The following is a 17,438-nucleotide window of genomic DNA, read 5'->3' on the forward strand; positions in this document are numbered from 1 at the left end:
GAGTTCAGAAACTGCTTTTCAATTTTTTATTAAAATGTAATTCTTCAAAGAGTATAGAAATACACCTGGCAGTGACCTGTTAGAAGCCAGACATCTGCTTCAAACATACAGAAGAAATACCTACCAAATTCTGCCTCATCAGAATTTATTCAGTTGTACATACATATTATCAGAACAAACCAAAGTGGCCACATTTGAAGATTCTTCTAAAGTAGACACAATATTCTGACAGATTATGTTTCCCCTTGATGAAAGTCGTAACAGTGGTGAAGAATTTGAAAGATAAGCTTGAAGGGCCACATATTAACTATGAGGGCAAGGAGCTACGGATGGCATGCACACAGGGTCCAGGGGACAAGAGGCACCAGGGAAGGGAGTGGCAGTCCCGGTTTCTGCTGTGAGCACGCGCTTCCAGGAGACAAAACACACAGAGGAAGGCACTCCTTCTGCAGGGGAAGGGTCTTTGGGTTCACATTCAGGAATTATAAGACATCACACTCAGGAGAGGACAAGAAAAGGAGACTCCTTACACACAGACTAAGTTTCTTCTGAGGGACAAGGACCAGTATGGTTTGAGGAAGGGATACACAAGAATCACTGCCTTCAGGACGCGGTGAGAAGGCCCACTTCCCCTCAAGCTTGCTCAAGGCACTGGATGGGCTCCCTTACGCACTACTAACAAAAACAAAACGCCCTAGAGAGAAGGGCTGGCACTTGATTTGCACTCAGTAAGAGCAAAGTGTCATCTGTGGTTTGAATTCAGCCTGGTGAAATGCTCGAGTGGACTTGAATTGCCTGTGAGAGCCCCCCAGGTCTAATGAGGACACTGTCCTCCCTCTTCTATCCACTCTGGCTCCTGCTAAAACTTCACTGGGAAAGAGGCAGTAGAGCTCACCTGGGCTCCATGTTGCCTTGGCATTTTATGATTAATTATTTCTTCCTGTTCTGTTCCTCGTTTGTGTCCAAAATAAAGGGAGAAACCACAGTTGCACACAGATTGAAACTGAGACTGGCCAGCCTGTGACTGGAGTCTTCCTCAGAACAGAGCCATTTTTTTCAGCCTTTTCCCACTCTTTTGGACAGAATCACCTTTCCCAATCAAGTAGTTTTAGCTTGATGTTTCCAGGGGACCCAGTTTACATTAACTTTGCATTTTAAAATTACCTCTAAATTCCAAAAGTTTGCATGAGATAATTTTTTTCAATATACTTTACTCCAAATGACTGCTATGCAGCACATTTCAGGTGAGATCAAGTGGGAAGAGAAAAGATTACAGCGTGTGGACACGGTCTCTCTTCTCTACCTCTAAGCTTCTCTCTCATTTGTTGAAAAAAACACACACAAAAAACATAATTCAAGGGGCAAAGACATAGTAAAGAGCTTGCAGTGTTTTCCAACCAAAACTACAGACATGTCTTTCTGAGGCCTTAGTGGTGCCAGAGAAGGTCAGGACAATCAAGGGCAGAATATCTCCCTTACAGCCAGGCACATCTACTGCCTGTCTGTCCAATGGGGCAGAAGAGCCATTCCCTATCCATGTCCCAGTGAAAGGGACAACAGGCAATGGAAGAAGCTGAGAGACATGATCAGGCCTTCCAAAGAAAGGGCATCAAATGCCAAGTCCCTATCTTCCCTGAAGAAACAGAGGGGTATTAAACATTTTAAATATATTTGTCATATTTCAGTCGATAAATAGGCACACTGCTCCACCCATATCCTGGGCTTCCCTTGGAGTGGCCTCTCCCTGTGAGCTCATGAACGCTCTTCCCTCCGTGTATTCTCTGCTGGACTCAGAGAACTGAGGATCCCCAAGAAATACACATGGGATACCCACCCCAAGACCCGATCCACAGTGCCCAGCTTTTGTCTCCACAGAGAGGAACACAAATTTTACTAAGGATGTGGGTCTGTGAGATAAATATATAAAGTCCCTCAATAAAGAAGACATTGATTTTATATAGATTTCCCTCTCATTCTAAAGCATTTGGCCCAGATAGGAAGCCAACCGATCCTGGGTTGCAATAAGATCACACAAATCACAGGGCCACAGTGAAGGGCGGGCCAGAGTAGGGGAGCTCCCTGCTGCTTCCAAGGATTTTCAATCCTTGCTAGGAATCCACCTTTGGGAAAATGCTCACTTTATTGTTTCTGCTCATTTTCCGCTCTACCCTGCCTACCTTGGTTATCTTTGTCTGGATCAGCTCTTCTGGGGTGTTACCCAAGGGAGGAAGCAGCCTCTTTTTGCTATTTCGGGTCTCTGAGAGCCACTGGGGAGGCAACTCAAAAGGACCAAAACCAAATTGCAGGGAGTACTTGCCAGGGAATGTCTCAGGTTCCATAGGGGCTGCTGGTGCCACCTGGGATATAGAGTCCACTGTGCCTGGGGGTGACACAGGGTGTGCAAACTGTGGCCCCTGCTCTCCCTCCAGGCAGGTGCTAAGGATCTCCTTGGCCTGGAGGTCAGCAGAGCCAGTGTACTTGGCTTCACTCTCTTCTTCATCCTCTGTGGGCTTAAAGATCTGCTGCTGCCCGATGTGGAACATCTCCAGGAGCTGGCTTCCTGAGCGCACGCTGGGCTCCAGGCTGGCATCAGCCAGCCCACTCCCCGCACTCACCACGTTACGGCGACTGTACCGGTGGTGCAGCTGTACCAAGGTCCCTACCAAGCACTTGCGGACAGATTTGTTCACAGTAAGAAAGAGCACAGGGTTCGCCAGCAGAGAGACTTTAGGCAGCCAAATGGCAGTGAGCAGCAAGAAGATGGAAGTGTCAGGGACATTGAGCACAGTCTGGTAGACGACCAGCGTAGCGTAGGGCACGCTGCATAAGATGAAGACCATCACCATTGAGAGCAGGGTGGCGTGCAGCTCGGCCTCCCGCTGGGAGGCATAGGGGATGGAGATGGTGTTCTGTGGGGTCCGGAGCGCCGCGATGATGACCTTCTTCTTCTGGCTGGCACTCAGGGCCCGACGGATCAGTATCAAGAAGAGGAAGACCACAGCCACAGGCACAATGACCGTGGTGATGTTATAGACCAGAACGTACACCAGGTGGCCCAAGGAGTTGCTCCAAACTTCAGTGCAGGTGGACATGGCGTAGATGTCAGCCACATTGGTCACTGCAAACACTGGAATGCTGGCCACCACTGCATGGGCCCAGATGTACATCACCAGTTCACGGGACTTGGCATCAGAAATTTTTCTCTCCAGCGGATAGAGAACTGAGTAGTACCTGCAAAATGCACACACAAAATATATTTCACAGCAGAAGATAAGCTTTAAATTAGGGGAATCTATATAACTAAAAGTAGGAGAGATGGGAGAAAGGATCAAGTTTTTTTATTCTGCCTAAGAAAGGGAACCACTGGGGAACCACTGGGAAGAGACATTAAGTTTTGAGGACTTTGCTGTACAATTCATAACTAGCTTTATAATTATTGCCACCAAGATTAAATCCCAAAGAGTGCTCTCAATATAAAGGATGTGTCCACCTGCCGTAAAGACATCTATTTTTCAATGTAAGGGTAATTTATAAAAAATTTTACATAAGCCAAAAAAGATTTAAAGCAATTTTCAAAGCCACTAACAGAAAGAAATGTCTGCACACATTTCCAAAGCAGACTCATGCCACAGTATATGGATGGATATATTAACCTTATAAGCTGCTCAGGGCAGAACCCAATATGAAGGATGGACAAAGTCCCTCCATAAAACCAACTGACAAAAATTATGCCTGCTCAATAGCTATTGTTCCCACGATAATCACTTAGTAACCCTATGAGCAATTAATGGGTCTAAAATGCCTGCACAATAAAACCTTTTTCCTTCAAGTTTAACTTGATTATTCCATAATCACCTAATCAGAATTCCAAAAGTACAGCGGTACCTCGGTTTTCGAACGTCTCCGTTGATGAACATTTTGGTTTATGAATGCCATAAACCTGGAAGCAAATGCTTCAGTTTTCCAACACGCCTCGGAAGTCAAACATGCCACATGGTTTCTGCTGAGGGCAAGATCCTGAGGCCCAGCTGTCGGCTGTGGATCCCTCAGTTTTCAAACGTTTCAGAACTCGAACAGTTGTCCGGAACGGATTACACTCGAAAACCAAGGTACCACTGTAACTTGTTCCCACATCAGCAGTGGTTTGGCAGAACTGAGTCGTTCTTCAGACCCTAGAGCTACATCTATCTTGAAAGGGCTGCCACTAGCCACAGGAGATGTGGTGATTATCGGAGATTAGCTCTGCCCTCATCACTGCCGTCAGCTAATGCTGGAGTCGACCTTACAACCCTATTAACATTCATTCACTCATGGGGCCAGGTGAGCATGCATGCTTTCCTGTCACAAGGATTTCTGAGCACCACCTATGTGCCAGGCACTGAGTTACAAAGGAGAAAAGCCATAGAGGAATGTTTTTGACATTAATGGGGTGAAAGGCATGCAAACAAACAATTATAGGTGAGGAGATGACGGCTCTATTAGAGGTATGCACGAAGGAGGTAGGGAAAGGGAGCACCTGGGGAAATGTCAAGAGAAGGTGGCACTGTGGTGGAGTCTGGCAGGGGACAAGCTGAGGGAGAGTGCTCCAGCTGAGGGAGATACGATGCAAACACAACATGACCACGGATGACCAGAGATGCATGGAGACGATGGAATGTGTTCTAGACCTCTTTCTGGGAGGGGAAAAAAGGAAAAAAAATACGTAAGTTATGCATGCTCTCAATTTTATTTCTCTGAATACAGATAAAGGTTTCTAACCACAGCTCTATAAATCCAATGTGATGGCCTGCACCCACACATGAACACATGCCCAGGAGTCCACCGTCTCTGGTTCCTATTTGCTAATTGGCAGATAACAAACCCAGGCTTCCAGTCATTTTTGCTTCCATTATGTACTGGGGAAAAGATTGCAATGCAAGCACACAGGCTCATTATAAATAATTTTGTTAGTGTACGCCTCTAGAAAACAACGCAGGAAGTATAGGTGGCTCCCAGTTAACTTGCTGACTCAGTGCGATGAAACAAGTATCTGAGAAAGAAGTGAGAGAAAGAACTGTCTTTCCTTTACCTTCAGCACACCATACCTAAGCTTATGGGTAATGTGTATCTCTGAATAACAAAAAAGGAACCTACCAGCCTTATTTTTCTATAAAAGGACCTGTTTACCTTTTAAAAAAAATAATGGCAAACATACAGTAGCTTTTCTGATGGAAAGAAAATAAGGATTTCTTATTGTTAGCATGTTTTCCTCTCTAAGACCAAGGGCCCTGAAATAACCCACAGTATTAATTCCAGGTGTAACAGAAAAGTGTTCAAAATAATGTGTTCCCACTCTTGCTGAATCCTATTTTTAAAACACTTTCAGGATTCATAGCAGCTTTATTCACAATAGCCAAAAAATATAAACAACCTGACAATCAACTAATAAATGGATAAACAAAATGTGGTAGAGCCATACAATAGACTATTACTCAGCAATAAAAAAGAATGAAGAAAGTTGTTAGGAGAGTAGATGTCTCCTACTCCTAAGAGTTCTCATTACAAAGGAAAAAACTGTTCTTTTTTTAAATCTATATGAGATGATGGATGTTAACCAAACTTACTGTGGCAATCAGTTCACAACATATGTGATCCTTTACACTGTACACCTTAAACTCATAAGGGCTATATGCCAATTATATCTCAATAAAACTAGAAGAAAAAGGGAATGAAGTACTAATACATGCTACAACACGGAACCTTGAAAACATCATGCTGTGTAAAAGAAGCCAGACATAAAATATACATATTGTATGATTCCACTTACATGAAATGCCCTAAATAGCAAACACACAGAGACAGAAAGTAGATTAGTGGCTGCCTAGGTCTGGGGGTGGGAGTGGTGTGTAATGAGCATGAGGCTTCTTTTGAGGATGATGAATCTGTTCTAAAGTTCAATTACGGCGAGGGCTGCACAATTCTATAAAGATACTAAAATTCATTGACTTGTACACTGAAAATGGATGAATTTTGTGATACATAATTATATCTCAGTAAAAATGCTTTTAGCTCTGGCTGGTGCAGCTCAGTTGGTTAGACGTCATCTCGTGCACCGGGAGGTTGCCAGTTCAGTTCCTGGTGAAGGGCACATGCCAGGGTTGCGGGCTTGATCCCGGGTGGGGGGTGCCGGAGACAGCCAATGGATCGATGTGCTCTCACATCGGTGTTTCTCTTTCTCTCTCCCTCTCCCTTCCCCTCTCTCTAAGGAAAAAAATCAATAAACTATTCTTCAAAATAAAAGTTTTTAAAAGAACTTTCAGAAAAGTCCACAATGCGGTCTAAAGACATAATACCTCACTAAGCTGGTAGAACAAGGGGCAGCTTGAAGGACACCTGCTATAAACACAGAATGAGTTCAACACAAGATTCATTAGGGCTGCAATTACACCACCAGGATATAATTTGTAACTTGACTTTTCACTTTGACTTTTCACTGTTATATTCCAGTACTGTGCCATGGCTCTTTCCAGATAGTCAAAGCCCTCTTGTTGAGTATGGAAGAGACATGCAAAGTTACTGTAGAGCAATCATGACAAACTGGCATTGCATGCTGCACATTTAGTTTGCTGAAGGAATTTGAAGAGTCCACATAATATTTTTTGAATGCAAATTAACTGCAAACATTTAAAAATGATAGAATTCTACATTTCTAATTTCTCTTTTAAGAAAATAGAGTCCTGCCCACTAAATTTAGATAGCCACAAAGCAACTATTAGCTGCATCTGCTAAGTAAATGACCCCAATGAACATGACTGCAGACACACAACTCTAGCCTGGCCCATGTCACTTGGATTTGCCACCTGACTAGTCTGCCCCTGTGGATGGTGAGTTTCTAGTGAGGAAATTCCAAAGAGCTAGAGTGGCTCCCAGCAAGATCTGGTGGTAAGTGACTGCAGAAGGTATATCTAAGGAACAATGTGCCAATAAGAAGCAAAGCCTAGAGAAAGAGAGGTAAATATTCATGCAATCTATCCAAGCATAGGCCACAAATAATTCATTTAATTCTTCCTACTGCTGAGGAAACTGAGGCTCAGAAAGGTTAAGCCACTTTGCCCAAAGCCTCCCACCAAGAAAGCATGTAGGTAGAGTTCTGGCTCCAGAGTCCCCTCTCGTAAGCCAACTACTTCTCCTAGTATGCAGGGGCTTTGTGTGACTGTGTCCCTCTACGCGGATGACACTAGGCAGCCAATGAAATCAGGGTTCCAGGCCTGAGAGGCAGACATGACTCCAAAAATCAGTTCAACAATCCATACCCTCACAGGTCATTAAGGTATTAAGTATGTTTTGAATGGAAAAAAGTTTAAAAATTCCAAATTCACCTAAAATGTCGTTAAATTTATCATAAGGTATAAAGTCAGAAGAGCTCACGTTATCCCTTCAGCAACTTTTCCTCTCTGCAAATGTTGAAATCAAAAGTACTCATGGGCACAAAATACTTTTCAACTCTTGCTTGCTTATTTAATTCTATTCTCTAAAATGTATTATTATCCCAACTATATTTGTGACATGCTAGCAACAAAGGAAAAAGGCAGGAAGCTGTTGATTACTGAGATCTTTACACTTTGATACATTTTATTAAATTAGGTATGATGGTAGTAGCTAAGATACAAGATTCATTTCCAAATGAACATCCTCCCAAAGAGGATGGGAAGAGAAAAAAACCATCACAATATAAGGCCTTGGAAGTAAATCCTCCAAAGGAATTCTGGTATCATCTGGCCAGGTCCAACTGGACTATCTGACCTTTTGTTAAATAACCACTGAATTATTCTCTTATTCTTCCAGCAATGTGTTCATCCTACATCAAAAAGCCCTAATTGCAGAGTTGTCAATCAAATGTGCCAATCTACTGCAAACTGCAACCCAAATACCACCAATTCCAACCAAGCTGAAGCTACCCCATGACCCAGTAGCTCTGCCCTAGTATCCTCATGATATGACCCCCAATGTTGCATCTTTTTCAGATGGCCCTATTTTCCGTAGCTGCTGTTAATCCACCTGTCTTGTGTGACGCATCTGCTCTGGCTATTCATTCTCTTTCTGTCGACCACAAGCTGACTAAGAAGTGGAATAATGACTATTTCCCATTTGCTTGGTGATACTAATATTTCAATATGCTTAAAAAAAAATTGAGCCTCTGGCTACCTGACCTTACCTGTCCAAGGCAATGGCAGGGAAGCTGAGGATAGTCACAGAGCAGAAGACTTTGTGCAAAAATTTGACGACCTTGCAGAAGAGCATGGTGTAGATCCACCAGCAGCAGTGAGGACTGGTGCTGAGGACGATGTCGAAGGGCACGCAGACCAGGCTGGCACAAATCCCCGAGCAGGCCAGGTTTTTAATGAACCTGTTGGTGACAGATTTGAACACGGTTGTGCGGCAAGTTGACCATAACACCATGAAGTTTCCTGGCCAGATATGCAAAATAAATAAATAAATAAAAATAAAAATAAATTTTAAATAAAAAGAAAGAAGACAAAAAAGGAAAGAAAATACAGGTTAAAAAAGACTGAAAATCACATTTTAGAGTTGATTTTAAAGGATTCAATGTAAATACTTACATATTATATTGTCAATTTATGGGGAATTATTAAATCACTTATGTGTATCTCAAAAAGTCTAGAACGATTTTTAGTAGGGAGTTCTGTTATTTAATTTAGGCATATTCTGTCATGTGGCCCTTCACAGCTCTTATAATTATTCATTTGTTTGATAGCATACGATGCTGATTCAGTCTCCTCTGAGTATAAACAATTTGCTAGGTATTACTTAATCTCAGTCTACTCTCACCAAGTTGGGAATGACTTCCACACCACCAAACTCTGCAACAGAAATAGGACGCAAGCCACACATAAAATTTTAAATTTTCTAGAAGCCACATTTTAAAAAAATGAAAAGCAGGTGAAATTTTAATAGTGTATTTTATTTAACCTAATATATCCCAAATATAATCATTTCAACATGTAATCACTACTTTAAAAAGTAGTAATGAATTATTTTTCATTCTTGTTTTTGTACTCAGTCTCTGAAATTTTGTGCCCATTTCTTCAATTGAAATTGAACCGACAGCTGCCATTGTATTAGTTTTAGGTGTACATGGTGTGTATTTTGTTTCACATGTATAGCACATTTCAATTTGCATGAGTCACATTTCAAGTGCTCAATAGCCACATGCAGCTGGTGGCTACTATTCAGGACTGCACTGTTCTAGGCCTTTAACACAAATGACAATTTGACTAGCTCTCTTTGAGCATTCTTCTCGCATGGCTTCTACCGATCTATAGTCTCCTGGTTTTCCTCCTACCTTCCCACCTCTCTGGTGTCCTGGCTAATCCTAGCCTTCTTTACCAGGCCCTTATCTATCCTCTCTCTGCAGCCTCTCCCTAGATTAACTACCCATTGGGGTGGCTCTCTATTGGAATGTTAATGACTCCCACATTCACATCCCAAACTAGGCCTCTCCTCTCAACTCCAAACTATTTCCAACTAAACGTCAGATTCCCCACCCCTCTCGATCTGTTCCGCCTCCCCTCGGTCCTCAAAAGCCTAGGTGATCTAGGTCTCACTTCTCCCTTCCCCTGGCTCACCGGGCACCAGCCACTCTGGTCTTTTTTCTTCTTTAAACAGAATCAAAGTTGATCCTATCTCAATGCCTTTGCACAAGTTTTTCATACTGAGTAGCATCCTCCTCATATGTCTGGTTCCTTTTCATCTAAGTCTTAATGTAATTCAGTCTTTTTATTTTAAATACTTACTGTTCCTCCCTCCATTATAGTCTATTATAATATCCTGTTGTGGCCGTCATAGCTGTAATCACAATTATTAATTTGTTTACTTGTTTCCCCTCCATTTCATGAGGATAAAAACCATGTCAATTTTGTTCACCGTTATAACTCCACTGTCTTGCTCAGTATCTGACACACAAGAGGCATTCAACAAATATTTGTTGAGTAAATGAATGTGTAAGATAAAGGACAAGCAATAACCGAAAGTCCCTGTGGTAAGATGACCGTTTGTAGTAGGTACAACATGTGAGGATATTCTAAGTCAGTAGTTCCCAAACCTTACTGTGCACCAGAATCGCTTTACCAGACATTCTGAATCACAGCTAATATGTATGAAACTGGGAACCTGCATTTGTAACAAGCGCCCCAGATCCAGTTGGCCCCCAGACTAAAGTTTTAGAAACACCTCCTCTACACAGAGTTTATATTACCACCACCCACCGCTCCCACAGCTCACAGGGACCAAGTCTTCAGGTCTGCAGAGCAGCCTACTCTACAGGTGGAGCTTTTACCTGGCGAGAGAGCCAGGTCCACTCGGCCAATCAGTCCTGGCCCAAGGACACTGCCACCTCCTGTGCACATACTCCAGTGAACTGAGCCAAGAGCTTGGCCTCACTCGGAAGGAGAGTGATGGTACCGGGAGGACAGCAGGGTTCAAGGCTACAGCCAGTCACTGCAAGGAGCTTCCTTTGCACCTTAGATGCTGACATAACTTACTGTCAAGGGTCTCTCTTAAAACAAAATATTCTGTAGCTACCTCTTATCTTCCTGGCAAAGTAGAAAAAATAACCACTGTGTTTAGGTAAGTAGGCCAGCTGCTTCCAAGAAATTCTCTACCAAACTTTCCTCACATCAGTAGCTGCCTCACTGAGATAAACCCAGCTGTATGAATATACACATTCACACATTTACTCAGCGGAAGAGCTGTTTTACTAATATTACCACCTCCAGCCCCTCAAGCTTTCCTGTCACCAAGGTGACAGAGCAGTAATAATGTGTTTGAAGCCCCACTGACTTGGGGAATTCTTTTTTCTAGCCTTTTTCCACTGAAGCACAGATTAGAATCTGGCTGAAGCATCTTTCCTCGCTTCATTTTTACATACAAGACTTAAATTCTGGTAACCATCTAAAAATGAAATAGCTTACTCAAAGAAATTTGCCATGGAGAGAGTGCACGTGTCACAGTATCTTTAGCTGTCAGAATTGGGGGGCCTCCAGTCCACTGGGGGACTTCCCATAAAGGCAATCTTTCTTTGCTATGAATCAATGCAATCTTTCATTACTGTCAATCTTTAAGGTTTGGTAGGTTATGCTTAACAAAACATTTTGAGTATCCAAACAAACAGGAAAATTCATTACAAATGAGGGGACAGCAGTGGACCAGGGTCTCTCAGGCACATAGTAGAAGCCGTTGAAGCTTAAACTGATTTCCATCATTACCTTCGTACTCTGCTCTCCTAGCTTTCTCTCCCCCCTCTAGACATCAGGCATACTTTTTCACTGCTTAAAAAAAAACGTACATTTTATTAGTACATCCACACTTTGTGAATAAGGAAACTTGTTTTCAATGGTAATTATTGAAACACCTGAGAATCTTATAATCACATTTTACCTCCACTTATTTGTAAAACTCTAGGTGGCATCTGGAGCCTAATCCCTCTTGCTATTAAGAACCTGAAGCTATAGAAGGCTATGTTCTTTCCATTCTCTAAACCACTACTCTCTCTCCTCACTTAAAAACTGACTCATTTGACTCTAAGAACCTGAATTAGACCCAAATATCAGGAGAGGAGCACCCACACTCAATATCTGATTGGTCACACATAAAAAAAGGTATATGTCTGTACACACACATGTATAAATAAGCAGATGAGCATACACACACATGCATACACACAAATATATTCATAACAACAAAACAAGATGGTTATATATTTGATCATTTAATCTCATTAGTACTTTCTAGTCTCCTCAGTTTTACAAGGCACTGAGGATAACTCAGTATATATTTTAAGTAACACAGTAATCAACCTCAAGATACTTCTTTTAAGGTTATTTTATAAATTTATTTTTATTGTTGACAGTATTACAGATGTCCCCCCTTTTGCCACCCTCCACCCAGCCCCTGCCCCACCCCAGGCCTTCACCACACTATTGTCTGTGTCCATGCGCTATCACATATGCACATATGTTCTTTGGTTAATCTCTACCCATCTACTCCCCCCCGAGATCTGTCAGTATGTTCTATGCATCCATGTTTCTGGACCTATTTCGTTCATCAATTTATTTTGTTCATTAGATTCCACATATGCGTGAGATCATGTGATACTTGTCTTTCTCTGACTGGCTTATTTTGCTTAGTATAACAATTTCCAGATCCATTCATGGTGTTGCAAAGATAGGAGCTCCTCCTTTTTTACAGCCACATAGTATTCCATTGTGTAAATGGAACGGGCACTTGGACTGTTTCCCGATCTTAGCTATTATAATAATGCTGCTATGAACATAGGGGTGCATATATTCTTTCAGATTGGTGTTTCAGGATTCTTAGGATATATTTCCAGAATTGGGATCGCTGGGTCAAAGAGCAGTTCCATTTTAAATTTTTTGACGAAACTTCATACTCTTTTCCACGGTGGCTGCACCAGTCAGCATTCCCACCAGCAGTGTACTAGGGCTCCCCTTTCTCCACACCCTCACCAGTACTTGTTGTTTGTTGATTTGTTGATGGAGCCATTCTGGCAGATGTGAGGTGATACCTCATTGTAGTTTTAATTTGCATCTCTCTGATGATTAATTGAACATTTTTTCATGTCTATTGGCCATCTGTATGTTCTCTTTAGAGAAGTGTCCATTCAGGTCCTTTGCCCATTTTTTAATTGCATTGTTTGTCTTCCTGGTATTGAGTTGTATAAGTTCCTTATACATTTTGGAAATTAAACCATTATCAGATGTATCATTGGAGAATATGTTCTCCCATACAGAGGGTTCCATTTGCATTTTGTTGATGGTTTCTTTTGCTGTGCAGAAGCTTTTTAATTTGATGTAGTCCCATTTATTTTTTCCTTGCCCTAGGAGATGTAAGATACTTTTTATTTTTTAGATCATGTTCTAAATCACCTAATCCCCCTTAGAAACGATTCAAAGCCCTCGCTGGGTAGCTCAGTTGGTTAGAGGGTCATCCTGATACACTAAGGTTTGGGGTTCAATCCAGGGTCAGGGCACATAGAAGAATCAACCAATGAATGAGTAAGTGAATGGAACGACAAACTGATGTTTCTCTCCACTACCACTATACCCTGCCACACTTCCTTTCTTTCTCTAAGATCAATAAATATAAATTTAAAGGAAAAGAAAAGAAAACCTCTTCATTTCCTCAAAGATAATTTACCTCTTGAGGTGACACAAAAGACTCTCTAACCCTTTAAAAAAAAGATTCAAGTTCTTCCCATTCTTCCTCCCTTTATATTTCCATTATACTTTCTAATGCTGGGCTCTGTGCCAATATTCTGTGCCAGAGCTGTGGGCACAGCAACCCAGTTAGTACACACAGCACACAAAACCACAAGGGAAGTAAGAGGGAGAGGGTGAGGGCATCGGTACAGATCTGCTCTCCCTGGGACTGCTGTTCCTCTATCATTCTTTCTAATGTAAAAGACAAAGATTTCTCTTCACACAGTATGCTTGATATTCAAAGATGACTAATGTTGAAGAAAGAGTCATTTCAATTAACAACAAATCACACATAGTGTTTGACAAACCTTGAGGAACTAACCAGGCAAGCTTTTTCCAACTAAATTTGCCTCTAAGAAATTTTGACTGTGGTTGTTTTTGTTTTTTTAACTGGTTCATAGGCTTTGCAACAATCTTGGTGTGTAAAAGAGACTAATAACCAAAACGAAATATTCCAAAAGTGCCTTGGAAAATAGTGTGCCTCTGAGAAGCCTCCTGAGAAAACAGATACACTAGCCTTTAAAAACTACCAGCTTTGCCCTAGCCGTTTTGTCTTAGTGGTTAGGGCGTCGGCCTGCAGACTGAAGCGTCTTGGGTTCGATTCCGGCCGTACCTCGGTTACGGGCTCGATCCCCACTCCACCCTTTCTCCCTTCCACTCTCCCCGAAAAGCAATTCAAAAAATATCCTGAGATGAGAATCCAAACAAAACAAAACACAACTACCAGCTTCCTCAGAGACTTACAGCAGTTTTAAAAAATATTCATAACCATGCTTTTACAGAAAGATAATATACCTCCAAAAAACATTCTGAAAAGTGAAACTTGAAAAAAGCAAACTGGAGGCAATATATTGCATAATAAGGAAAACCCTAAGAACTCAGACTATGCCAAGAGAGAGGCCAAAGTGAATTAACAAGAATTAAAAAGACTACAGAGGATTTCTACATTCAGCAAACACATGTGATGCAAGAGGAAAGTCTAAGCAAGTGAGGCAATACCAATTCAAAACAGAAGGTAAAAAACAGAAAACTACTTTGTGTAGAATGGAATTCGAAATTTCTTCTTAGCTTCAGTTTACAACCAAAAAAGTAACCAAGAAAAGGGTCTCTTGGGTTAAAAGAATTATGTAAAATGAACATTAGGAAATGCTTTTAATCAATCTGCCAGATAACAATAGGAGTGACTTTTAGCCTATGCCTTTATATTTAAAGTGGCTTTCTTATAAACAGCATATAGTTGGCTTTTGTTTTTTCACTGATCTGATAATCTCTTTTAATTGGTATATTTAAGATCATTTATATTTCACGTAATTAGTGCTATGGTTGGAATAATATCCACCACCTTGCTAGTTGTTTCTTAGTTGTCCCGTATATTTTTTGTTCCTTTTTCCCCTTCAGCTTCATGATTTTGGATTGAGTATTTTTTAGAATTCTGTCCTATTTCCACTGTGGGCTTATTATTTCTACTTCATTTTAGTGGCTTCCCTGATTACTACATGCATCTTTAATTACTCAGTCTCCTTTCAAATACTATTATACTACTTCACATGTAGTATAATGATCTCCCTCTTAACCTTTGCACTTCTACTATCATACATTTTACTTTCATATAAACTATAAACCAAAATACATTGCTGAAATTTTAATTTTTTGCAGTCAATTAACTTTTAAAGTAAAATAAGGGGGAAAGGTCTTTTACATTTATCTTTCATTTTAACCGTGTCTAGAGAGCTTTATTTCTTTGCGTATATCCAAGTTTCTGCCTGGTAGTTCTTCTGCCTGAAGAATTTCCCTTAACATTTCCTGTAGTGTAGGTCTGCTAGTAATTAATTCTCTCAGAGTGTGTCTGAAAATGTCTCCTTTTCCCTTTATTTTTGAAGGAGATGCTTGCTGGGTATAATTTTTTTAGTTGAGAGGGTTTTTTCCCTCAGTACTTGATTGATGTCACTTTATTGTCTCCTGGATTTCAAAGTTTCTGATAATATGTTTGCTATAAATCTTACCTTTGTGTGTAATGTGTCTTTTTTCTCTACCTTCAAGATTTTCTCTTTCACTTTGGCTTATAGCAGTTTGAACATGTGTCTAGGAGTGTGTGTGTGTGTGTGTGTGTGTGTGTGTGTGTGTGTGTGTGTGTGTGTACCTGACTAGGGAGACTCTGATCTTCTTGGATCTATGGTTTGAGGTCTTTTATTATTTTTGGATAATTCCTGGCCAATATCTCTTCAAATATTTCTCTGCCCCATTCTCTCTCTCTCTTCTCCTTCTGTTATTCGAATTAAATGTAGTTATGTGTGGTAAACAAAATAATGCCCCACCACCAAAGATGTCCATATCCTAATTCCTGGAAACTGGGAATACGTTAGGTTATATGGCAAAGAGGAATTAAGGCTGCCAGTCAGCTGACTTTAAAGTAGGGAGATTATCCTGGATTATCATAGTTTTTTTTTAATTCTCTATCTGATCACTTCTATATCTGACTCATATCTGAGTCGGGATCTTTGATTGCTTTGTCTCTTGACATTGGGTTGTTTTTCTTGCATTTTAATGTGTCTCATAAATTTAGGTCAAAAGCCAGACAACATCTTTGGGACAGTAGATACTATTAAATAGTATTTACAGGACATTTGGGCAGACATAGACACAAAAACACTCATAAAATTACACAGAAGCACTATTTAGGTCAGATTCCAGATCCCAGGCCACAAATCAGCAACTTCATTTAGTAGTCTCATAAATACTCACAGTACTTTGCAAAAGCAAGAAACAAAAGAGAACATGTTTAATAATTTAAAGTGGAAAACGGGGAAAGATAAAGGAAAAAAAGGATGACAGAGCACCAAGAAATATAAAAATGGGGGTGGGGGGGTAGTAGATACCTCCTATGTCTACACCATGCTACAGACCCTTTGGTTCCTAAACCTGCATGATTACCGGGATCCCCTGGGAGGCATTTAAAACAGAGATCCCTCTGCCTCAGCCCAATTGAATCAGAACGCTGCAGGGTCTGAGAACCTTTATTGTTATGGGCTCAGTAGTAAATTCTGATGTCCAACCAGTCTACACCACCAGAGCCACTCACTGTCAGTCTTTACTATATTGAGCACCTCAATGTATTCACTGTTTTTTTCAAATATAAAGAGAGAACTTCCAAAATTGAAGGCAAAAACACACAAGTTGCCCTGCGCTGTAATGATAGTCTCCATAAAGCCCCAAGGAAATCCTTCTCTGGTTAAGGATCAGTGTTGAGCTGCTGTTCAGCTTCTCAACATGACCTGAAGACACAAGGTCGGCTACAGCTACAGAAATAGCTTTACCTACCAGAGGAAAAACACAAGAAAGAATGACATCCTTTGACCAATTTTTTATTATCAGTGCTCACTGACTCATCGCATCTCTTCCAGCTGCTCACTCTCACTGGCCAAAAAGAAGGAACAGAAGGATTTTAACTTTAATCCATTTTAAAAATAAGCTTATTCATGCAGTAGCCATAGAGTACATTGGGACTATATATTTTGTTTCACAAAAAAGAGGAAATAACTAAAAAGTATGGTTGCATGCTGAAAGCTGCACAGAGAAGGCTGAGAAAGCAGGATGGAACAAAAGAGAATACGACCCCCAAGTCTTGCTCTCCAGGCTACAGCTTTAGTTACTGTGTATCAGAGTTTATCCCTGGGCAATCAGGACTGCTCTAATTACTTGAAGGTCTGGAACTTCAGGGCACCATTTTTGTTTTGGGTTTATGTTTGTGTGTTTTTCAAGTGAAACACCTCATGGTTTCTTACAATTATTAAGGTTTTAAAATTCAGACAATGCATAAAAGTATAAAGAAGAAAGTAAAAATAACCACCCAGTAATAACCATCTATAATGTTTACGGGTTTATTTGCCCTTTGAAACTTATTTTTACATATACAGACTTCTGTTTATGCCAGTGAGACAAAACTCTGCACACTAATTTTTAACTACATCTTGTCACCATATCAAACATCTTTCTATGACAATAAATAAAAATAGATGTATATCATCATTTTAACAGCTACACAAAAGCAACAGTGCTTTTATGGTCTTGTCCTAATTTATTTCATCTATTGCATTTGATGAGTTTTTAAAGCTATTTCCAATACAGCTCGATTACACAATGCTGAGATCAACATCCTTATAT

The 17,438-nt window shown here is 40.8% G+C and overlaps 1 protein-coding gene across 2 annotated transcripts in view; it reads right to left on the minus strand.

The window, feature by feature from the left end:
• Positions 1-17,438, minus strand: part of GPR176 (G protein-coupled receptor 176) — an 83,832-nt gene continuing 66,394 nt past the window's right edge. For both annotated transcript variants that reach the window (XM_081124168.1, XM_081124167.1), the window contains 2 exons: positions 8,195-8,447; positions 1-3,231 (listed from right to left, as the gene is read on the minus strand). In XM_081124168.1, coding sequence (XP_080980294.1) covers positions 2,109-3,231; positions 8,195-8,447 — 1,376 coding nt within the window. In that variant the 3' untranslated portion in view covers positions 1-2,108. The remainder of the gene's footprint in view (positions 3,232-8,194; positions 8,448-17,438) is intronic.

Source organism: Miniopterus schreibersii, assembly GCF_964146895.1.
Source record: "Miniopterus schreibersii genome assembly, chromosome: 1".
Classification (NCBI taxonomy): domain Eukaryota; kingdom Metazoa; phylum Chordata; class Mammalia; order Chiroptera; family Miniopteridae; genus Miniopterus; species Miniopterus schreibersii.